At 46.6% G+C, this 24,644-nt stretch overlaps 1 protein-coding gene across 1 annotated transcript; it reads left to right on the top strand.

The window, feature by feature from the left end:
* The first annotated feature begins 19,212 nt into the window (after positions 1–19,212).
* On the top strand, positions 19,213–23,842 carry LOC134546142 (uncharacterized). Its single transcript, XM_063388695.1, has 5 exons — positions 19,213–19,242; positions 21,376–21,504; positions 21,906–22,079; positions 22,167–22,347; positions 23,640–23,842. The coding sequence occupies exons 1-5, from the start codon at positions 19,213–19,215 to the stop codon at positions 23,840–23,842; spliced, it is 717 nt and encodes a 238-aa protein (XP_063244765.1).
* Positions 23,843–24,644: the final 802 nt, after the last annotated feature.

Raw genomic sequence — 24,644 nt, 5'->3', positions numbered from 1 at the left:
CCAGGGCGCTGTCTGCCTCGGCTGTCCACCTGTACTTTGTCTTGGGCGAGAGCAAGTCGGTGATAGGAGCAGTCACCGTCGCGAAATCCGGAACGAAGGAGCATAGCCAATTTAAGAGGCCCATTAAGCGCTGCAACTCCTTCCTCGTGCGTGGTGCTGACTTAGTTTCTATGAGGTCTAAGTGCTTCGGTAGAGGTCGGCAACCCGCGGCATCCACCATATGCCCCAGGTATTCGAGCTCCGCCGCCCCGATGTGACACTTATGTGGTGCGCAGGTGAGGCCGTGCCTGGCCAACCGTTCGAGGACCAAAGCAAGATGTCGTGAATGGTCCTTCCACGATCTGGACCAGACGATCACGTCGTCCAGGTAGGCCGTGACGAATTCGCCCACGAACCCATCCAGGACGAGGACCATCATGGTCTGAAACGTCGTGGGGGCGTCCATCAGCCCGAACGGCATGGCGCAGAACTGGAATCGGCGACCATCCGGGGCGGTAAAGGCTGTTTTGGGGCGGTCCTCGGGTTTGACAGGGACCTGCCAGTACCCGCTCTTTAAGTCTAGTGATGTGAAAATAGTGGCGTCCCCCAATCCCGCTAGGGAATCTGCAATGTTTATGAGGGGTGGGGGTGCAGGGATTGTTACTGAGTTCACTGGCTTAAAGTTCACACAAAAACGAAGAGACCCATCCTTCTTGCTTGCCATAACCACTTGACTATTGTATGGGGACTCGCTCGGCTCGATCACCCCGTCCCTGAGCATTTCTGTAATCTGTTTCTGTATGGCTCCCCGCTCGACTGGTCCAAAACCGCGGGGCTTTACAAAAATAGGTTGGTGGGGCCTGGTAGGTATAGAATGTTCTGCCATTGTTGTGCGCCTTAGCATGTCCGTGGCTGCGAAGACTTGGGGGTGCTGTGACAACATATCCTCGAACAGGGTGACGTACTCAGGGGGCACGTCATTGGCAATGTCCGCCAGTCGGACTAGGTTGGCTGGCGGGGCGGGAACTGCTCGACCCACGCCGTACACCGTGCGACGGCCCCGTCGACCCACGTGCAGCCTACCTTGTCTGATGTCGATGGTGGCGTCCTCCTGGACCAACCAGGGTAGGCCCAGGATCAGGTCATCTCGAAGTCCTTGGACGACCAGGGCGCTCGTCTGACTAGACTGGTCACGTATGCCGATGGTTACCTGGGCGCGCCCAGAGGTGGGCGCGCTGGTCCCCTCGGTGGCCAGTAGGACGGTCTCCTCGTACTGCTCCAGTTCCCCCTCCGGCACCAGGTGGGCAGCGACGTACGAGTGGCTCGCTGCCGTGTCCACCAGAGCATGGACGGGGTGCCCGTTCAGGAGCACCGGGACTCGGAGCAGAGCAGCCTCGTCTTCCCCCAGCCGTCCCAGGCAGACAGGTGCGGCCCAGTTCGCTGTGGGGGCTGCCGGGGCGACTGGCGGCCGGGTGGGTTCGGCCGCGCCGGCCGATGACGTGATGCCGGCGACTGCTGGTATCGGCCCGCCGCTGACGTCTGGTGGTGCCAGCTGTGTTGGTACACCCTGATGTGCTGCGGATGACGTCGCGACCTCTGATGACGTTTGCCCGTTCGTCCTGTTCCCCGTGAATCTGGCTGAAGATTCCTGTCGGCGACCCCTCTCTCTGTCCGCCGACAGTGACTGATTCGTGATCGTCGGGCGGGTGCGTTGGGGACAGTGGCCGACTAAATCGCTGCCCCCTACTGGAAGTTTCCCGGCCGGCGTCCCTCGGCCTCCATCTTCCGCCACACTTGTTCCCGTGTCGGACAGTCCACGTGCCAGTGGTATTGCTCAGAGGTGCAATATTGACACCGCGGTGGCCTGCTGCCACTCGCCCTTCTGTCCGCATACCGCCCGTCCCGCCTTGCTGCTTGTTCCGGTCTAGCCTCGAGTTGCGGTCTTGAGTGACGTGGGGGAGGCTTGGCCCCATAGGGCACCAAGGCCATAGCGTCCCCTGGCGCCACCTGTCCCTGAACATGAGTCTCGCGCCTCGGGCGCAACGGCGTCCTCTCCTCTCGGTTGGTACGCAAGTCGCCTTCCACCTCCCTTGCCCGCTCGACAAACTCGGACAGCTCCAAATCGGTCGCGCCCCGCATGAATGGTCTCAAGTCCGGTGACAGCTGCTCGCAGATGAGTGGGAGGATCTCGCTCGTCGGCCTCCCAGTGTCCAAACGGCGATAGAGTCGCATTTTCATGTGCACAAATGCCTCGACGCTTTCACTGTCCGCCTGCGTTGTGCAGTACAGCTGCCGATGACAGCTGGCCCGCGCCTGTGGCCCGTTGAAGCGCCTCTCGAATGTCCGCACAAACTCCTCCCATCCTGTGAGGTAATCGCTGGTGTCCGTCCACCAGGTTCGTGCACGGCCCCGTAGCTGCCCGCTGACCTTGGGCACCCAACTGTCCCTCGGCACACTCGCCAATCTGTCCCGGCATGCGGCTAGGAAGGCCCGCGGACATTCGTGTAATTCTCCCGAAAACTCCGGCAACACGACGGCGACCTCTGTCACTCGCATCACTATAGGTGAATGTCCGTGATTCTGTCCGTCAATCTCCCGCGTCACTCCCGGATTCCCTGTCTTGTTCCACGGACAGGTGCACACTTCACTGTCCTCCGTTTTTACGCCGCCCAGTTTCGCGGTAAAAACTAGCCCGCACCACACGCACCTTTCTCCCCCTTCCATCTTTGTTGCGTCGGAGTCCATGCCGCCACTGCGTCCCTCCGACCCGGCTGAATTGGCAGGCCCGTCCATTATCGCTCGCGCGATAAGCTTTGTAAGCGAATACGCGCCGACACTCAACACCGCCTTGCGACACTTCCCTCGCAGCTCGCTATCTCGCCGCGCGATCTGATCCCTGCGTGAGACGCGACGTGCTATCGTCCGCAGCTCGCTATCTCGCCGCGCGATCTGATCCCGGCGTGAGACGCGACGTGCTTTCGCCCGCTGTCGCGCCGCACTGGCGCACCTGCTTCCGCTCCCCGTGCCTCTTGCTTCCCTGCGTACTTTCACGGCCCGTCCTACGACTCTGCACGTCACTGAAATTACTCACTACTGTTCGTTGCCCTGTGTAAAGTTCGTAGCCACACAAGTTGAGCGCCACTTGTCGTCGCCCAGGTTTTTCCCCAGGAAAAGTGCAGCTGCCCGGCTGCTCGTGGTAGAGGGGGTTCAGGCCTCGTGGCCTCCGGGGAACGTCAACCTGGTGCCCGAAATGACTAATACCAAATTCAACGATCGACTCATGATTTATTAGCCCACTAACACGGAATACTTGGGGCTGGCCCCGTTCCTGCCTGCGTCCGTCTGGGGTGAAGCCCGGCTCCGTGGGCTGTGCCACGCCGTTCCGTACCGCACCGAAAGTCCGTGCGACGCTGGCACTGACACGATAACTATTAACTTCCCGATGTTCAGGATAGGTTTTAAGTCTCTGTAGGTTGCAAGCCTTCTCCCGCGTCTCAATCGTGACCGCTTGTTAGGCAACCGCGCCGCGAGAATCTCCCGCGATTCACGCGACTCTCCGCGACTACTCCTCGGGGCCGCCTGCCCAGCGACTACTCCGCGACTACTCCTCGGGGCCGTCTGCCCAGCGACTACTCCGCGACTACTCCTCGGGGCCGTCTGCCCAGCGACTGTGCGACTACTCGCGACCGTGTCTCCCTCGCGACTGACTCGACTGAGCGCTCCGCGCGCGGCGCTTCCCCTCCCGGCGCGTCTCTCCCTCCCCTCGACGTCTCCCACGGAGCACATGACGTTTCGCAGGCAGGGCGGGACCTCAGTCGCCCGGTGTACAAAAACAACAATACCCTTCAAAAATATAAAAGATTACAGTCCGCTGAAAAAAAAACAACACACACTGGTATATCATTATGCCTAACTGGCAGGAGAGGCGTTGCCTCGTCATAACGGCCTGTAGGGAGCTAGGTAGGCACCTGGGTCGACGTCACTATAGTGTCTTAACTATATATACGTTGTAATTTTTGCAGCCAAACACCGCACAAATATTTCCGGCCATTCTGAATTACTGTTCACATAATAATGAGTTCATTTATTCGCAAATAGAACCATAATCTTATCACACCAAACACACTTCAATGCCTTTTACCGCGTTTCCAAAGCGTAGGTTCAGTCCACGCCGCCAGGTTCGCTGAAAAACATGTCTCGCATTTCTTTTGTCTGTTTCCCATATTATCCTATTACAATATTTGGTGCTACTGTGGCCGGCAGTTATCTTGGCGTGTCTCAGCGCGGGGGTGCGGGGGCAGCGGGACCGGTGAAAGAAGAGGGGGTAAGCAGGCGATACGTAGCCGAGAGCCATGTAGTGGCTGTTAGGAAAATATCGCCCTTCAGTGTATACCCGAAAATGGAAGACGAAGGTGGCAGCTCGCAGAGGCGCGGTAAAGTGATACATAGCGGAGAGCGGGAAATAATAAAAACTGTGATGTAGTTTTGTGATGAAGAAGCGAAAAATAAATGTCTGCTCGAGCCTTTACAGAGACAGATGGCAAGAGCCGCGAAGTACACGGGTGTGAGTGAACGGTCCATAGTCAGGATTCGTAAAGTCATTGCAAAGAACGACCACATGACCCACAGACTACGCCAAAAAAAAAAATTAAGGGTATATTTAATAAACAATGGAAATATATCTTTACTACGTTACTGTTACGTAGTGTATAGTGGAGTAAAATATTTGGGCAGTTAGGGTGTGTGTGAGTAGGGCGGCTATTAACAAGTAAGGTCTTGATAGCCTATTGTGGAGAAATGATGAGTATGAAGCGTTGACAAAATGACAGAACGGGGAAAACGGGAGTACCTATAGAAAGTAATCAAAATAGTAATAATAGTAATTAATTTTAACTTAATTTTGTTTTTCGTCACCTAATACAATCAATTATCATGGAAAGAAAACTTCACACTTACATTAAACAAATCATATAATATATATGAGGTTTTGAAGGTTATAATATGCATTCTAAAGTGGAAGTACAATGCAAATTGTATTTACATTTATAGTAAATAATCGATTATAGGTGCATTAAAATACAAAGCCACACATACAAAGCATTTTTAAATGCCATTAACGTTGGTATTCAGGTGTTTCCTAAACGACTGACAGGAAGTTAAAGCAGCAAATATAACATAACAAGCTCCATGTTTACTTAAATGTACATCCAGCGCTAAATGGAACGTTTTAGGTACGGAAACCGGAGAACGATAAGGGCTAGACTGGCTCCTGTGTCATCAACTGTGAGATAGCTTTCGCGCGGAGAGCTACAATTGCGTAATGTTTTGGTCGTTTGCTTTTTCTTGTAAGACTTTTGTTTTAATTAACTTTGAGAACACAATGAATTGAGAAGCATAATTTTAAATTTATTTTACATACTAAGTGACCTAGTTTTCCAAAATAAATCGTGCCTGGTTTTCGCTAGTTACTGAGTTAAAATTTCAATTAATTTTGGTTAGCATAATGATTAGCAGACACCATAAGTATATTTAATGGGACAAAGTAAAACGTTACAGGTTTAGATAATAGTTTGTTACTTTTCCTGACAGATGAGTACAAATATTCGAGCACAACCACTGCAATTTACACAATGTTACACTTATGTAATACATTACAATTCATAGGATTTCTCACTTTTGGTTTGGTAACCCAGCGCTCTTAGCCAAAAGGCCTTACCGCCCTGGGGCCCCCACGGACGTGGATACAGACTTACGTAGTGTAGGAAGTCACGCACCGAATGTTTTCTGTTCTGCTAGTACAAACCTGGCTGCTGACCTTGACAATAGGGTATCACTTTCTCTTCGCCCTCCCCTCCCCACCAGACAGGACTAGGGAGATATCTGCCGGGCATAGTACATGCTCATCCCTGAAACAAACATGGCTGCCCCGACACCGGTATTTTTTACCTAATCTCTATGCCTAAGCTAGCTATCCTGTAAGATGGTGATGCACCCGGCACCAATAGATGGCGTTTGCTGCAGAATTTAAATAAGTGGGATTTCAGTGTGTCATTACTCAGGGAAGGAGCTCGTGTTGGGAGCAGTCAGAGAGTAAAAAATTAGCATATTATCAGGGCAGTCAGTAACATCTTATAGAACATGCTGCAAAGGCTAAATCTGTAAATATAAACTGTAATGATAATGTAAACGACTTGTATGTAAGCTTGGCTCGTACTGTATCAGACAGAGAGTCTAACCCTAGTATTATATGAAGAAATTAAGCAGGAATTTGAAATTTGGGGACCAGCACAGATACGAGAAGGTACTGCGGAACCAATACCACCACGGTACTGCACCACTCTCTACCTGACCACCCCACCGAAACGCAAAGACCGGACCCGAGCCAACGGACCCGGCCACACCATCACATCATCACCACCCTCACCACCAAATGTAAATAGACAATTCACCTCGCACAAATCACCTGCCCCCAAGGACTTGAATGTTGGAAGGGACAATTTATGTATGTATCTATCATTTATTGTAATTCTTTTTGATGTAAATGTACCAAATGTTCCCCTTCATGTAACCATTTGTATTTTCTTTTTAAAATAAAGAGTCTTTTTTTTTGGCGGGGAGGACCCCCGTAGCGGGGGGTCCCCCATTTCAAAAAAAAAAACTTTCAACTCTGCCCCCTCCCCCCTCACAAATGTTCTCTCTCCTGCTTTCCTCTGGAGCAACCTTCGGGATAATACTCTGGAATCCTGCACTGGAGTGCTCTTTGAGATTTCGTTCTATCATTCCTCTTCCCCTGGAGCTGCCTTTCGAGGATAATGATCTAGGATTTTCCTCCTGAAGCAGCCCTTCCCTCCCTCCACCTACCTGATCCCTCTCAGCACAGAACAAGGAGGGAGATAACTCTCAGCAAGAGGGCCAGCTGCAGCCCCTCCCTGCACGGCGGACTGCCGACTACGGGAGCTGTTAAAGTGACGACTGGGGACGTCACACCCCACCTCAAGCCACCCCAGCTGTTGCCGGGACACGTCAACCTGCATGTTACAGGCCCGTATACACACCATTACGGTAAGCAGCTTGGTCACGCCCGCACACAGACATTATTGCCAGGAGAGGAAAACGACTCCGTTTTAACCTTACTCACAGTTCAGTGTCCAAGGATGAAGATTTATAGTAGATCTCTGTGTACTTACAAGTACTGCTACACACTCGTTAGTTAACAGAGAAATTAACAAAGAAAAGTGGCACTCATTTTAGGTCCAGGGAGTTAAGCTCGGCACATGTTTGGAACTGAATGTAATATGAAAGATATCAGAGTCAGCAGTTAGGATATTAAACTGTTAAGAGCTCCATGAGGCATCATCTGGCCTCGCCAGTGGCCTGCGCTGGACTCAAGACTAGTACTCAACTGACGAAATTCCAGCTCTCATGGAGAAGTTGGCGTCGACCCAAGTGTCTCCCCGGCTCCTTCAGGCCGTTATGCCTCGTCAGCGCCCTCTTCTTGCATTACTGGTGCAGTACAGTGCAGTGTGGTGAAGTGTTTAGATCAGGGATGCACCCGCGTGCGCCCTACTTCTAATTAAGGACCGCTCACGGACGGCTACGTATTTGTGTTATGTTATATATTTTATTTTGTAATTCATAATTGATATAGTATTTGTTTTTATAATTAATCATATAATGATATTTTAGTGCTTGTGTTAGTTTGTAGATCTTCCGCCTGGCCTGCCGCGAGCTCGTGTTCTCCCGCTCCGGCCTGCTTCCCCCCCCCCCCCCCCCCAACACTGCCCGCGCGTAGTGGCACACGCGGGCGAGCGGAGAACGCAGTTGTCGACCAGCTGCCGCGCGGAGCAGACATGCGTCGCTCCGCTCCGCGAGAAGCTACTCGTCACGAACACGTCACGTATGGTCGAGCATCGCGATCAGCTTATCATATCATGGGGCCGTCATCAGCTGCCATACAGCACTGTGTTCCATTTATTATTGTGATTAGGGAGTCCAGGTCGCGGCGTGGAAGAAACGTCCGTCTCACGAAATGGTTGGCCAGGCTGCGATAGGATTTACATTAATAAATCTCGTCTACGGAACCGGGCAAGACGACTTTTTCCTACTACCTTCGTCAACATCTCCAATTTCCCCTGAACTCCTTTCCCTGTCCACATATTCCGGTCCTGGCCATGTTAGGCCTGAACTCGCCACTCTCCGGCTGGAGCTACTCGGGCAAAAACGACTTCCACAGGCCGAGCATCGTCGGGGACCGAGGGACTTAGGGCCAAAGGGATGACAAAGTAATGTGAGCACAAAAATAACTAAATATAAATATTTTTGCCAGTATTCTTTGACCTGTCCCAGGCAGAGAGGAGGAGCGGGAGCGGTCCCCGAACAGGTGTCGCTGCCCAAGAGCAGGGGAAGATCGGGCAGAGATGAGGAGGCGGGAGCAGTTTCCAAGTTGGATCGCTGCCCAAGAGCAGGGAGAGATCAGACAGAGGAAGGGGGGGAAAGAGCGGGAGCGGTCCCCGAGATGGTGTCGCTGCCCAAGAGCAGGGAGAGGTAGGAAGGAGGAGCAGTTCTCCAGAGAGGTCGCTGCCTACCAGGGAAGGTAGGGGTAGGAGAAGTCCTCCAGAGAGGTCGCTGCCTAAATAATACTGCTCAAGTATTCTTGCCACTTTTATTTACCCAGAATTACTGGGAAGCGCTTTCTGCCTGGCTTAACTCAGCCAGAGTAAATATACAATGTATGTACATATTCATCAGGGAGGGCACATCTGTACCCTTCCTGTGCATACATATTCGAATTACAATGCTCTTTACATTCACTTGTATAATTTAAAGGCTTCTTGATACCACACTGGGTATTTACATATTTGTCCTGAATTAGGCTGGGCAGGTAGACAAAGTTACCTTAATTTACATTCCCCTTTGTCTGCCATCTAGGGGCGGGTGGCGAACTAACGTTCGCCACCATAGATTGTGTAGGAGGGGTGGCGCACTTGGGGCTTGTGCTATCATACCAGCCGAGGCCAAAATGGTGGACATGACATCTTATAAATGGAATAAAAGAAAGAAGACATAACTAATGTGGTTAATTAACTTAATTCGTCTTTCTGAATTTCTGTCTTTAAAGCAACATGTAAACAAACATAGTACATGGCAACTGTTTGTTGTGGCAGTATTGTCCCAGGGAGCGCTCGGACAGTTGTGGCATGCCATGGATGGTACTGGAATTTGGGCTAAAAATAATGCCCCAAGGAGGAACGACATCACAACAAACCACAATAGCTATTTTTGGAACTTAGTAAAATTCAAAATTCGTGAGATGTGAAAACTTAACTGCTTCTCAGTTCTTGTTAAGGCTATTACCATATTCCTCTTTCACCACCTAACCACATAAGTTTGAGAGCATTAAGAGGCCGTGTCAGTAAATGTTTGTTTCCAATATTCTTCTCTAGAAGTTCTCTCTTTTAACAGTGAGATTTAGTGGCTTTTTCAACCGAAGGAACTGTAGCCGCAGCGCGTGAAAATGCCACTATACCCTCATCACAGGATTAGTGGGAAGGTTGACAGCTCCAGCTTACTCGACGAAAAATGTACCTGGTTTTTCGACAATCTGAGAGGATGACAATCTGACCGGCGGCTCACTAGGAAATTGCGGATGCAGGGATTCAGAGTCAAGAAACCTCACATTGAAAACTGTAGTATCAGTCGTATCTAAAAAATTTAATACTTTAAACGTATCGGAATACAATTAATCTTCAAACATGTGGTAATTATTCTTTATCTGGATGTAATATTCTGTGAAAAATAATGTTAGTTGACATTAAAAAGTATACGACATTCAACATGTAACGCTATAAAAGGATAATAACATAAATTCATATGCTTAGATATTGCATATTCATTACACACAATCTAAATACAATCTCACTTACCTAAGTCAGACTACCTCATTTTTTACAATGCACCATCATACAGTTTAACAGAGGTAGGAGAACCTCTTATGGATGTTGTTTCAAAGATTTAATATTTACAAATATCACTATTTATCTTATTACGGTATGTATCTTTATGAATACGAATTTACAAAAAAAATATTGAATTGATTACATTACACTTTAACATTACACAAGACTAAAACACTCACAAAACTTAATTTTATATATTGCTGTAGCATATTAGAAGACGAAATAACTCACAAGACTAACATTAAAGGGCTGCATTACAAATTTACTTTACAGAGGAGAAAATATCCTTTAAAGATATTTCATTACCTCATTGATTACATAATACTGCCGTTAATGTGATCGTGGATATAAAGTATTGAAATATATATTCCATTAGGTTTATGTAAATATTTAGAAAACGTCATTGCTTATAGATGCTCAGTATTTAAATAATAAAGAATCTTTTACTTTTATGTACTGAACAAACAAAATATTTATAAGTTAATAAGAATAAGCTTAGTTGAGTAACATCTTCAATTTGTATTGAATTCAATGTACATATCGAAAATCATGTACAATGAATGCAACTGATTGAATTCAATAAATATTTGACCTTGTGAAACGGCCATAATGGTGATGTAGATAATTATTGATGCTCACATGCATCGTGAGAGTCCGTATAAAGCCTATTACAATTATATAAGTATACATTAAAATGCTTTTAAAATAGACATGTTTAATAATATTAAAACTTGTCTAAGTAATATCGTCACAAAAAAAAATGAAAATCCTTCAACAGTAAGTTATGTTTTATAAGATTTTAACAGAACACACATACAATAAGAGAATAATAATCATGCCACATGATTTAACACAAAATACACATTCCAGTAGGCGCTACGTAAAAATAACTTTTATTTTTATGCTGATAACTCTGCATTGTTTTATATATATCATTATTTCTAACTTTTAATATTCTCTACACATTAACTGAAATTACTTATTTACAGAGTCTTAGCAAATGTTGGTCTGTACCACATACAGTTCGTACGATATCTCTACGTAAAACACATACAGTTCATTATTAGTAATTTCAATTATATTTCCATCAACATAATTAAATTAGTATAGGGCCTAGGTTTTTCACTGTTAATTGAGTACTTCTGAAGTATTTTCATTGTGAGTTAACATACATACCAAATGCCATTCTTCCAGTAAAGTTGCAAAGAAGACAACAAGATAATATAAGTATGTATGTAGTACCATATTTTAAACCCCTATTAAATGAATAATAACTAAATCTCTTTTCTGGACTATTAAGTAATATTTTTTATTACTGTTATTTGTAACTGAAATAAAATGACAACTATCAAATTAGTAAAATATATAATTAAGTGCGATATAGTGTGACATTTGTACTTGGACGGCAAACGAATATAATAAAATGTCTATGACAATGTTAACTTTACTCATTATTATGAAAAGAAACAAAATGGGCAGATAAGCATATTTTACACTGACATTTAAAAATGCTCAATTCAAAATGAACATTCCCTAGCAAGAAAATTTATTTTGTATCACCACAAGAAATCAAACTGCGGCGTAGCTAAATTCATAACATCCTTCGTACAGATTTCTTGGTCTGCTTTTCTGCGCAAGAAGTTTTCGTTTTCTCCTCTTTTTCTTTAATAGCTTGAAGAATGTAAATTGGGTTCCTAATGGGCATCGAGCGGGTATGCCTGGGGTCTACTAATTCAGAAAGCATACAATCCATATAAAAAGACACAAGTTTTTCTTTCATCTGACAGTTCCAGAAATTATCGTCTCGATAATTTTTTTCTATTTTTGAGCCCAATGGAGTCCACAGACAAAAAATACAGTACAATTTCCTGGTAACATGAAGCTGACCCTGAACTTGATAGTAATAAGCATGCTTCTTGTTGATAACATCAATATGTGTTTTATCCTTTACATTCCAGAATGTGAATTTTCTAGATAGTATAGCATCGTCAGGAGAAATTTCTTTTGCTGACGATGGACACTTAACTTCAACAAGGCCATCAGAGTCAACAGTTCCATCCGGGGTTGCACCTAAATATGAAAGTTCTGGGTCTACAAATAGTCCACATGGTTTGATTTTGACTGAAAGTATTTTCTCAACTTCTTGAATGGCGTTCATTTCATTTTCTCTTCCCCACAACATGGCATCGGTGTCGAAATTTCCATACAACATACTGACAACAAGTTTGTCGCATGGTGTATAAGGAAGTCGTCTGCAAACTGATCCAAAATTAGAAGCTGTAAGCAATTTACGACGCACTTCTTTCCATCGCCCACTGTCTCTTTGTAGTAGAGTACCTCTTTCCAACTCTTCACGTTGCTCTGCAGTTGCAGGTAGATTCTTTAGAAACATTGACTTTGCCTCTTCGTAGTCGTCAACTGTCAAGTCAGGCTTCTGCGCACATGGTCCGTAATGCTTATCTTGTGAAGAAATAACTTTTAAGCTAATTGTCTTTCTTTTCTTTGCATTATTTCGGGGTATTTCCAATAATGCTTTCCTTTTGTTTTCAAGTCTTTTCACGTACTTTCCAGGGCTTCTTTCATACATTGTTTTGTGAAGTTTGTAGATAGGAGTATTTGTGTTGTAAGATACGACTGCAGCGTAATTTCTTGCAGAGTAAGCTCTCTTCAGGCAAAAATTCACACGTTTGCCGCCGATGAATTTTGCAACAATCGAGTTAAATTGTTCAACAGAATTGCTGTCCACATCTTTCAAGAGACTTCGTGCATTTCGCAGTATGCAGTGACTTACAACATCTTCTATGGTATGCAAAATTCCGCTTTCTTCTAAAAGCGGAACAAAATTGATTTCATTATTCTTGGCTCCATTACAAAAATATTCTGAGCACTCGGAATGTTCACCAAATACATGCTTGGGTCCGTTTGTGAGGTCTTTTCGCAGGCCTACTATTTTTTCGTATTCACTGACATTTTCATTCTGCCAATGACGTACAGCACCTTTCACGGCACCTCTCATTCTTAAAATATTTGACCCCAGTGCTTTTCTCAGAGATATATTTTTCAAAGAACTGTTTGTTGTGATGTCTTTTAGTTTGTTACAGTAATTTCTTAAAATATGGTTGCGACACTCTATTTTGTTAACAGACAAATTTCCATAAGGTCTTGCAGTCACAATGCTATTATAAACACTGCAGTCACCATCTGCAATAAGCGTCCCATATTTCACTCCATACATTTCCACACTTGCTTTAAAACCCTCCAATATAATATCTGCTTCCATACTGCTGGAGCTTCCTGACCAATTTTTGTAACAAATGTGTTCTTTAACTTCTACGCCCATAGCTGCTGCTCGAGCGCACATTGTACAATATTTGTTTCGCACACTGATAAACAAAACTTTTCGTGTGTAAAATCCGATGATGGCAGCAACTCCTGAGAGCGAACTGTAATTGCTGTTTTTGTATGACCTTTTAGACCACTGACCATCGGCAATGACTGTCAAAACTGGGAATCCATCTTCGTCGACATCGCCTCGTTCCACAGCTAACTGTGCTTCTCGTTGAACTGCAATTCCCATTTCTTTTATTGCAGTTTTTTCCCAGCCATCACTCACTTTGTCATGATATTTAGCATACGTGTTTGCGGACATTGTTGGTATATCCATGGCAGCAGTGAGTTCTTATAACTGCCTGTGTCCAATGCCAGTACAGACTGATCCCGTTACAGCAGCTGTATTTATGTCCATAGACTCACTTTTTGGGTTTTCTGTGTGTAGAGTATCTTGAAAGTGGCAGATGTTACATTTTACACTGAAAATTGAATTGAGACCTCTTCTTGCTTCATTTGTGATAACTAAGTTTTGTATGCCACATCCTAGTGGTCCATGATTACACAAAACTTTTAGTTTGTTAAAAAAATAATCAATGTCAGTTATCCTTCTTCCAGACACTTCAAACGACGCTTCAGTATCCACATTGCTACCATCTGGGGTAACTTGTTGCTGTTCCGACTGACACTTATTAGTGTAACACGATGCTGCTAGAGCTTTCTGTTGTTCAGGTGTTTTTTCAGGAAAACTAGTTGACTGCTGATAATTTTCTGGTGACTTTCGTGAAAAATCAGAGAAGCAAGTCTCGGTGCTGTCCCTTTCTTGGAGTCTGAAAAACAATTTTTCATTTCACAACAGATATGACTATTCAAAAAAAAAAAACAATGCATTTAGACATAACTTTTCTGCTGCACATAAATCTGTAAATTAGGCATCAATATACTTTAAAGCCTGTAATATAAAAAACAATTAAAATTACTGCTAGCATAAGTAGTTATTGCTAGTGAAATATAAAATATCTTAAGCCCGATTTTTAAACTAATTAATTTTCGCATTTATGCTGGCAGGTTGTTGCGATAAAGAGTTGACCTCTGAACTAAACCTGAACCTGTGTCTTAGAAACAAGGGTCTAAGGGTAATTTTTAACTGTTCCAGATAGTCACACACGTCAGATGGCATATCAATGTAAAAAAAACTGTTTTATACATGCAATTATGTTGTCGCAAAACCATTAGCCAAGTTGCTATATTAAAATTATTTTTTAATTTTCTTTTTATAGAGTGATATTATAAGTAGACCGTCTCTTCAATATAATTCACATCAGTTTATGTATTATTCATTTTAAAAATTTAATTTGAAATTTCTTATAACTTGATGCTTGACGTAACATAATTTTCTTGTTTAGTGTTTAAGTACCTGCTGTTAACATAATTCTTGTAAAAAATATATCCAATTTATTCTTTGATATTTTAGATATTTGGGATGCAGGTTATTTCAATAGAATTTTGCAATTTACACTGTAAATATATTTTTTTAATATGGTTATTTTGTCAAACATCCTTTGCTCTATATGTGTTATTCAGGATTCCCACTACATTTCATAAAGAAAGACAGTCATTAATTATGGAAAACACTGACTACTCGATAATTTAAACTCAGTATTTACAAAAATTTTATTTTATTTTCGTAATTGACTGTTGTGCTGAATGTGACTAATTCATTCGCCATGCCACTGCAATACTATTATTGAAAACACACGATTAGCCTTCAAACAAAATAGTCTTCACGAATGCTTATGCAGACGTAGCATGACAACCAGCGTTTTGGAAGCTGTCGGATGTAATTTAGCAATATACCAGTCATACTCTTACAATAAATAAATTTTGTATCTTACATTTCATCATATCGTTTAGTTGTGATACGATGAGGCGTTTCAAAAATCATTGAAACTGTTACACGACTAGTACTTTTTGCTGTCAATGATACAGTTTCCTGAGTTTTAGGATTTTGTTAATAAAAATAGGAAAATGTATGGCACATATATCTATTCATTTCGATGTACAACAAAACGTTTGTGATATATATGTTGAAAGTAAAAGACAAAATGATTTTTTTATGGGGAACAAGGTGGCACATTCGCATTTTGAATGTGATAGTGATCTCAGCATAGAAATTTTGAAGCTATTTACCACGTAGTGTTTTTTTGTTTCAATGTAAAGAAATATAATAAATGAGATGTCGGAATTCATCCATTAAAATAATTACACCATATCAAATAATTACAATTACAATCCCTTCTTCAGAATTATCGGAAAGTATACAATCTGCGTGCACATCCTCACTGTTTATACTGTTATTTAGGTTTCATCATTGGGCCAAATAAAATTTTCAATTTGATCATTCAGTATGGTGGTGCTATGCATGTTCAACAAAATAAATGCTAAATCAACGAAATAACAAAATTAAATCTCACTTCAAACACTCACACACTAGGATGACACTCCGAATTGTGTCAGTGACAATAAAATAAGAGGCAGTATACATATTATATTTTCTTTGTTGCCTGTTGTTCCTAACATTGTTTCTTAGCCATTTCATTATGTTCAAATATAACATGATAAAACTGCAATTAAAACACCAAAAGAGTCTAAACTAATTTAACATTGGATTATTGTGGGCAAGGGAATATGTAAAGTAATTTCTCATGATAATAAACCTAGAGGGTAAAACTATTCTCAGCACTGGCATTCTGCACACGACGTTACATTATGGATATAGCTTTTAATTTAATTTGTACAAGTTTTGGGCGATCTCTTGACTATCTTTAATGTTCGTAGCTGATGTTGACAATTTACTATCTATTAATGTTAATATGATAAAAAACTTACTTAAATTTTTCCTTGCATCTCCATTTCTGCAAACTTTCCCCTCTGTTTTTCTTTCTTCTAGTTGAAATAAACACCCCACTCCCACTCTTGCTTGATAAACGACAGTTTTTCCCTGTATAAAAAAACACCATGATTTTATTTCTTCCCGATGACAAACAAAAAAGTTGTATGGTCGCGAATAATAAATTCGTATGGCATCACATCAGCGGAATATTCCCTTAGCATAAATGTGTAAAGACTGTGGCACTTGTGGAGAAGTAAACCTTCGCTCGAACACAAAAACAAATGAACAAACAGCTTTTTTTTTTATGGGATGTGCAGTCGGAGACCCCTGGGGCGGTTGAAGGGTGGCGGGTCGGTTGAATGGTGATGGGGAGGGGGGGAGTTTGAAGGGTGACAGGTCGGTCGCCAGACCAGGTAGTAAAAGCTCAGGGGCTGAGGATAGAAAAGGCCTATCTCCAAATTATTAAGTATAAATGTTGTCATGTAATAGTTAAAGACTTGATTACACCCAGGTTTATAAACCCATCATGATCATGAAGACACTGATCGGAAGGTAATGTGCAATACATTTGAATGGCGTTTTCAGTTTTTGCTAAATAATTATAAATATAAGCAAAATTTCAATGTATCTGGACAAATCAAAATATTGATAATATTATTTTCATCACAGAAATAATATATGATATGATAACTAAATTTGAAAAAAGCGGTTATGTTAAATGTATTGTATACTTTCAGTAGGCAAAATTTCCGGCCGCTAACTCTTATAGACTTTGAGAAAAACTGCCTTTTAAAATAACATTGATATAGATAGGAGCACAAATTTGTGACACGGCCTCTTAAACAGTTCATGTGCTCCATTATGGGTAAGCTGACCATTAATATTCATCATATCCCCAAATTGTTTGTTTATTTTATTTTTCTTTTCTTTTCAAAGATATGTTTTAAAGTAAATTTCAATTGTCGATATGTCAAAAGAGTAATTTCATTTAATACAGACAATGCTTTGCCGTCGTCCGGGGTCTCGGGTTCGAGTCCCGGTGTGGCTCCTAGTGGGAAAAGGCGGTTCTTGCTACGTATTGTCCGGGTGGGCGCCAGACTAGCTCGGTTCTAGTCGTGAGATTGGGGTCGTGGATGTATGTGCCCCTGCGTGGCCCACTAGGGCCGGCGGCGGTGTTGCGTGAGATGATTTTAAATAAGAGGCGTGGAGTTGAGGTGGTGGTGTCGTACCTTTTATTCATAGGAACGAGTCGTACACAATACAACACTCTACAGAGGTCCCCGGGGGGGTTTACTCGTGGTTCTGTGGCGCCGTATGGTTTGTGTTCCGCGTTACGTGGCCTCGGACGCTGTTACGTCTCAGACGTCTCACTGGGTACGCAGGTAACGTAATTTCGTAACACAAAGGCGGGACACAAAATACACTGAATTAAGGGGGCGCGCACAGGTTACGTGGCACTCGTTACTCGGGTAACGTAAGTTAGCAATACAAAGTACGGGATACAAAAATACACTGAATTAAGGGGGTGCGCACAAGTTACGTGGCACTCGCTACTCGGGTAACGTAAGTTAGCAATACAAAATACGGGATACAAAATTACACTGAATTAAGGGGCGCGCACACGTTACGTGGCACTCGTTACTCGGGTAACGTAAGTTAGCAGTACAAAATCCGGGACACAAAAATACACTGAATTAAGGGGGCGGACGATTGGAGACGGCCAATCCCGTATGCAAATGTCTCGGCGCGGGTGTTGTGCCCACTGTGGTGAAACACGCACCGCAATTAAGTTTGTCCAAGTTCCCTTGCGGGTTTGTGGTCAGCGCCGTGCGCGTGACCTTAAATAAAGTTCTGTAAGTTACGGGAGGCGGCCCGTGCCGTATACTGAAGAACAGCCCCGCTGACCAAGTGTGGTGCGGGGTGTCTTTAAATTAATGCGGCCGGATTAGGTCCTGGACCGAAAAAAGGGACCGGGTACTCACGGAGAGGTTACATAATAAAAGGGGTTCTGTTAATTAGTGACTATATTTACCGGACGTTACTTTCGATGAAGACAAAGGATGTTGCCTCTCCGTGGGACGTAGGTCCGCCCCGGTCCGTGAGCTGCGCTGAACTGCCGAACTGGCATGGCGTCCGAGGGAGGCTCGGCCTCTCTCGCGCCAGGCGTGACCTCATTACACTAGACTCCAAACAGTTGTGTCTGGAAGAGATTTTATTGTCGCTAAAATCCTAATTTAATGTTTCAGGAGGAATGGGTACGGTTCTGCTCTTGTCTACTCAGGTTTCCGCGGCTTTGCCTTTAATTGCTGTTCGGGTCGCCTGACTCGGGTGGGCCATGGCCAGGGGTGTGTTCCGTTAGCGGGAGCGTATACTGGCGGGTGCAGGTCGGGCTCTGGGATGGTCGTTGGCCAGACGACGTCAGCTTTACAGTGACGACTCTAAAGTTAGCAGGGCACTCGGCCCCTTACATTTGTGGGTCCTAAGATTTTGGAGAAAGGCCATACTAGGAGGGGGGGGGGAGTTTCGGGGAGTATGGAATAGCACCCAGAAAAAGAAAAAAATTTAAAAACAAACTTTTTAAAACAAAATTTTTATGCCAGCAATATCGGAGATTGTTTTGCTGATATATTTAAAGAAAATATGTTATTCTTTCATGACATATTACACTTGGGTCGAACTGTGGTAAAGTTATATCACTATATGAGGATGACATCATACATCCGTGCCTCTGGGTTAAAACCCGGATTACAGCCCTGTCTGCAGCGTGCCGCAGCTTTGGGAATGACGTCACATCCGCTCCATGTGCGCGAGAGCAGTGCCCCGGCATCCTGATTTCCAGTACCGTTCGAGCCACCTTCGAGGCTAGGCGCAGTCGCGAAATGCTCCATAAACTCGCCGTTATTATCGTATTTGGTTCTGTTCTATAGTGTGTTATAATCTCTTTTATCATTTTTTCTACAGTGTGCATGAGTGTTGTTTTGTATCTGGCGTGTCCATGAGCCAAAACACATGGACTAACACAACTAGCCTGCACCGCACTTTTCTCCAGCGCGGGAGATGTCCTTCGGCAACTACACGGGCCGGACGGTTCACCCCTGCCTCCCTGCAGGAGGCTGCTCTACGCGAGAGAGCTGGCACCAGGCAATACAAGAAAACGGCCTAAAGACATCCGCCACGTCTCCACGTATCCTATAGAGACGGGTACATGACATTTGGCGCCCGTACATGTGGCGAACTTCAAGTCCACAGGATAGCGCCTGCATTGCGGGAAAAGAGCGTACAGTGAGTGGTCAGACAGCGTGAAAATCCACCTGGGAAAATAGATGGAATCACTTATTCACCTAGACAGTACTTCTGATCTCATTAACGCGATGATGCAACCATTCCTTTCCTACGTTTCCAACACCTATCAGTTTCACGGTTCAGCTGACAATGCATCGCCGTCTCCCATCCTGCAACTGGATTATATTTCCCGTCGATTCACATCCCCTCTCCATTCAACGTGACAACGCACTGTGGTACCTCCTCCTTGTCCTCCCTTTCGCCGTTCTGCCATCGGTGATCTTCGTGGCACGCCGGCAGTTTTCGGGTGGGCGCGATGATAGCCTGTGCGGGCAGGCTGCGCAAATGGAGCTGCCACGTGGGCCCCGTGTTTGTAAACAATGCTGCCGCACGGGTTGACAGTTACGTCCGCGACGTGTCAGCTACCGAAAGGCATGGACCTTGTGACAGGAGAGTGGCAGTGTCGGAACACGTGCACGTGTGCGCCATTGAGGCGCAGTGAAGTGAAGACAGAAACTGCTGAGGGTGTGTTATTGTGGGACAGGGATACATCATCAGAGCAGATGCATAGGGTAGCCTCGAACACAGCGAGTGCAGTGTACCGGGAAAAAGGGGGATGTGACGAGTGTAGAGGCGGCTCGGGCAACCACGTCGGGTCGATGTTACCGATCCAAAATCCACCGTCGCGAAACCTAATTGACTGGGACCCACCTACGAACTCAGCAGCACCGCCAGTCGCGTACGCTGTGCGGGTTGCCACAGGGGCCGGGCGTATAGTGCTGCCGGAGTTTAGCAGGCTCGTGCAAGAAGACCCACGGGAGTTTGCGCGATGGTGTGAGAGGCATATGTTACAGTGCAGTGTGCCAGTAAAGGAGTGGACACAACAAAAGAGGGAACAGTTGAGTGGTCGAGCTAGTGAGTGGTGGACTCTATGGAAGCGATACAATATGCAGTGGCAGGAGTTCACCACGCATCTCACGCAGCAATTTGATGACCGCCAGGCAGTCTAGAGCTGCAAGGCATATTGCTACGGCGAGGCGCAGGGGGACACGGAATCGGTGGAGAGATTCCTGGCGGGCAAGTTGCAGCTTTAACGTTGCATAGCCCCAGGGGAAGCGCCGGAGCAAGCGTTGCCTGACGTGACAGCATTAGTGCGGGAAGAATTACAACCCTTCCTCAGGCCGTATTGCAAACTGGTCTTTTGAAGAATATGTGTGACAAGCTGTAGCCATGGATGGCAACTTACAGCACCTTCTGAGGCAACTGACAATTACGACCACTCCCGTACAAGATACCAGACACGAGTACAGAGCGCCCGCTCTCCCAGAGGGAGACATGGAGCCCGAACGTCCACGGCAGACAGTAGCACGGGCAATCGAAGGCCCACCGAGTGGAAGACGATAGAGCAACGCACCAGAGTGGCAGAACGCGGGGAATAGGCGGCATGGAGGCCGACCCCCCCAGTGTCGCCTTGGATGCCCGCAGGAAACGTTCCATTGGCATCAAGACTGCCCAAGATGACAACAACAACAACCAGCAGGAAATGGGCAGCAGGAGGTGTAGGACCAACAGTTCTGCCCCCCACACCACCTTACCCCCCTCCCGAAGCCACGGACGAGACACGCATAACACTGGGACTGCTCACCACCCCAGATGACCGGCTTATGCGGGTATGGTTTCCGCGAGCAATGGGCGATACGTTAGCAAGTACACAAAATGTTGCAAGATGGTGTCATTGAACACTCCAACAGTGCATACAACTCACGCATCATCCTAGCTGCCAAGAAGGATGGGTCCATGCACTTCTGTGTGGACTTCCGTCCCCTGAATAGCGTCACCATCAGTTCACCACCGCAGATCAGTGTGGACGAAGCCTTGGCAGGCCTGGGCAATGCATGAGTGTCCACGACCCTTGACTTATGTTTGGGCTATTGGCAGGTGCCAATACACCCAGGTGACAGAGAAAATACTGTGTTCACGGTGCCCGATGGTAGACACTTTCAGTTGTGTGCCATACCCTTCAGGCTCAAGTGCGTGCAGGCCACATTTCAAGCTATGAAGGCCCGTGTACTGGAAGGGTACATTGGCCAGTTCGTGACAGCCTACCTCGACGACTGGTTCTGGAGCGGCTCGAGACGCACCACCTGACCTGTGCCACACAGTAGTGTCACATTGGATGAAGACAGGTGGAGTTCTTGGGGCATGTGGTAGATTCTGAGGGTAATCGTCTGCACACGATGCACCTGGCGAAAATTGCATAAGCTGAACCCTTAGAACCTGCAAGCAAATGCAGAAGCTCTTGGACCACGCCAACTGGCTGCGGAAATATATATACCGCAGTTCTCGACGCTCACTGCCCCCTGACATATCTGTAGTCACCGCAACAGCGCTACCACTGGACACCGGATGCACAGAAGGCGCTGGACAGCTTGAATGCGGCTTTTCTCCGATGCCACACTCTGTCACAGATAAACCCCGAGAGGATGCTGTACGTTCAGACAGATGCGAGCGCCGAGGGGGTGGGTGCGGTTCTATACCAACGAGATGAAAATGAAGACCGGTGCATAATCGACTACGCTAGTGCCCAGTTCGGCTGCGCTGAATGGAACTACCACAGCAATGAGCAGGAGTGCCTGGCAGTGGTATGAGCACTGACGAAGTACCGTCCCCACCCTGAGGGTAGACAATTTGTATTGCGCATGGACAACCAATTCCTCACGTGGTTGCAGACCCTCCAGGGGTGGAAAATCAAACTCGTGAGGTGGGCGCTGTTTCTACAGTTATTCGACTTCGTCGTGGAGCACATTCCAGGAGTAGAAAACAAGCTCCCGGACGCCCTGTCACAGTACCCTGATGAGGGATCATGCCTGGAGGATGAGGTATCTTGGGATGAGATACTGCCACCTGGCCGTGAGACGGGTCACCACCACCCAAAGGACCCAACCTTTTGCCTGCTTGTGCTAGTTGTGGACGATGACCCGCCTCCTGCGGACATGGTCGAACTGAAATGTCGAGTGCACGACGTCCAATGCACCTCTCAGAACTCTGAGCGCAGACGCGCGAAGCAAATAGCGGAAATATGTGAGACCTGGACTACGAGGGATGGCGTGCTCTACACCCGAGGAATGGGACCCGACCAGGAGTGTCGCACCTATGTCCCACCAGAGGCACGTGAAGCAGTGTTGCACTTTATGCATGATCACGACCTGGCTGGACACCCTGGTGCGGACCAAACACGGCGGGCGGTCGGTCAGCACTACCACTGGCCTGGCATGGCACGGGATGTGCGGGAGAACATAAGGACTTGTGAGACATGTCAGGAGCGGAAAGCGCAGTGAAGCGATGGGACAGAGCAACAACAGCCTCACATTCCCACAACCCCTTTCCAGACCCACCGTGCTGGACGACATGGGGCCATAAACCCGCACAGCCCGGGGCAAAAGATTCCTGGTGATAATGACCGATCTCTACACCCGTTGGGTAGAAGCTTACCCCACCAGCAACGTTTGGGCCAACACCATTGGGACGATGTTGCAAACAGAATTCATCCCACATTGGGGCTACCCGAGAGACCTGCTGACAGACAATGCCAGCCAATTCGTCGGGAGGCAGTGGCGGAAGATGTGCAACTCATGGTGCATCGAACACCGGACCACACCTGCCTACCACCCCCGAGCCAACCCGACAGAGAGGCGAAACCAAGAGTTGAAAGTCCAGATGCGCATAAGGCTGGGTAGCGACCATACTAAGTGGGACGACAATCTTGCAGAGGCTCTGTTTTGGATCCGTCGCAGAACCAATGCAGCCACAGGAATGACCCAGGTGGAAATGGTCCAAGGCCACAATTTGCCTTTGCCAGGAGAATGGACAGCCCACGGTGTAGCCGAGGAAGAAGAAGACCCAGAGGAGCACCGTCAACAGCGAGAGGCAGAACTGATATAAGCGCGCGAACACCAGAGGGCCTATACTCGCCAGATAACACCACAGACGACCCGACTGCCACTGGAACTCCAACCTGGAGAACTGGTATATGTGCGCATGCAGCCTCTGTCCAGCACGCCGAAGTGCCGGGTTGAGCCCCAGATGGTCGGGACCACACCCGATCCTTAAACAGCTAAGTAGGACCACCTACCTGGTCCACCTGGATGGATGGCGGATGCGAAAAATACACCAAGACACCATACGGAAAACAACATTCCCAGGAGAAAATTTGGTTTCTGAAGATGTCACCCTAGTAGAAGTGGACAAAACACCTACTTCAGACGACTCGATCATGCCCCGAGGCATGCGGGGCCTGCCATGCCACCCCCAGCCCAGAAACAGCGACGCTGGAAACAGCATGAAGCTCCGCCACAAGTCCGAGGCGATGCAGTCGGAGACGCACGACGCGGACACAGATCTGTGACATCACCAGGATGCCCGAGGTGAGCGCCGATGCTGCGGACGAACAACCTCTGGTGACCGAGCTGGACGAGGAGGAGGCAGCTGAGCCACACTCCACCACCCGAGGTGGATGGTGACATGGTGCCTCCCTCGCCAATGCAGAGTTCCGAGTCACAGTCGAGGAGCCGGCTGAGACGACTCCAAGATGCAACCGACGATGTCGCCAAGTCCCACGTTACTTGGCAGACTATGCCACAGGCTCGGAGCTGGAAGTGCTTGTGTACAACGACCCAGCGAGTACGGGGCTAGAGAGGCGGCCCTAATTCCAACGACCACCATGGGAGAGGGCATCCCGATCCTGCTGCCTCAGGTGGAAGCACTGATGGCCTTGACCCGGGCTTATCCAGGGGGGGGGGGTTGATGTCGTACCTCCATGCCTCTGGGATAAAGCCCGGATCACAGCCCTGTCCACAGCGCGCCGCAGCTTTGGGAATGACGTCACTTCTGCTCCATGCGCGCAAGAGCAGTGTCCCGGCATCCTGGTCTCCAGTCCCGTGCGTGTCACCTTCGAGGCTAGGCGCGGTCGCGAGACGCTCCATAAACTCGCTGCTATTATCGCTTTTGGTTCTGTTCTATAGTGTGTTATAATCTATTTTATCGTTTTTTTATACCTTGTGCATGAGTGTCATGGGCCAAAATATGTGGACTAACACAACTAGCCTGCACCACACTTTTCTCCAGCGTGAGAGACGTCCCTCGGCAGCTACACGGGCTGGACTGTCCACACCTGCCTCCCTAAAGGAGGCTGCTCTATGCGAGATAGC

Source organism: Bacillus rossius, chromosome 1 (genome assembly GCF_032445375.1).
Source record: "Bacillus rossius redtenbacheri isolate Brsri chromosome 1, Brsri_v3, whole genome shotgun sequence".
NCBI classification, from domain to species: Eukaryota; Metazoa; Arthropoda; class Insecta; order Phasmatodea; family Bacillidae; genus Bacillus; species Bacillus rossius.
This window is presented reverse-complemented; position numbering and strand designations above follow the sequence as displayed.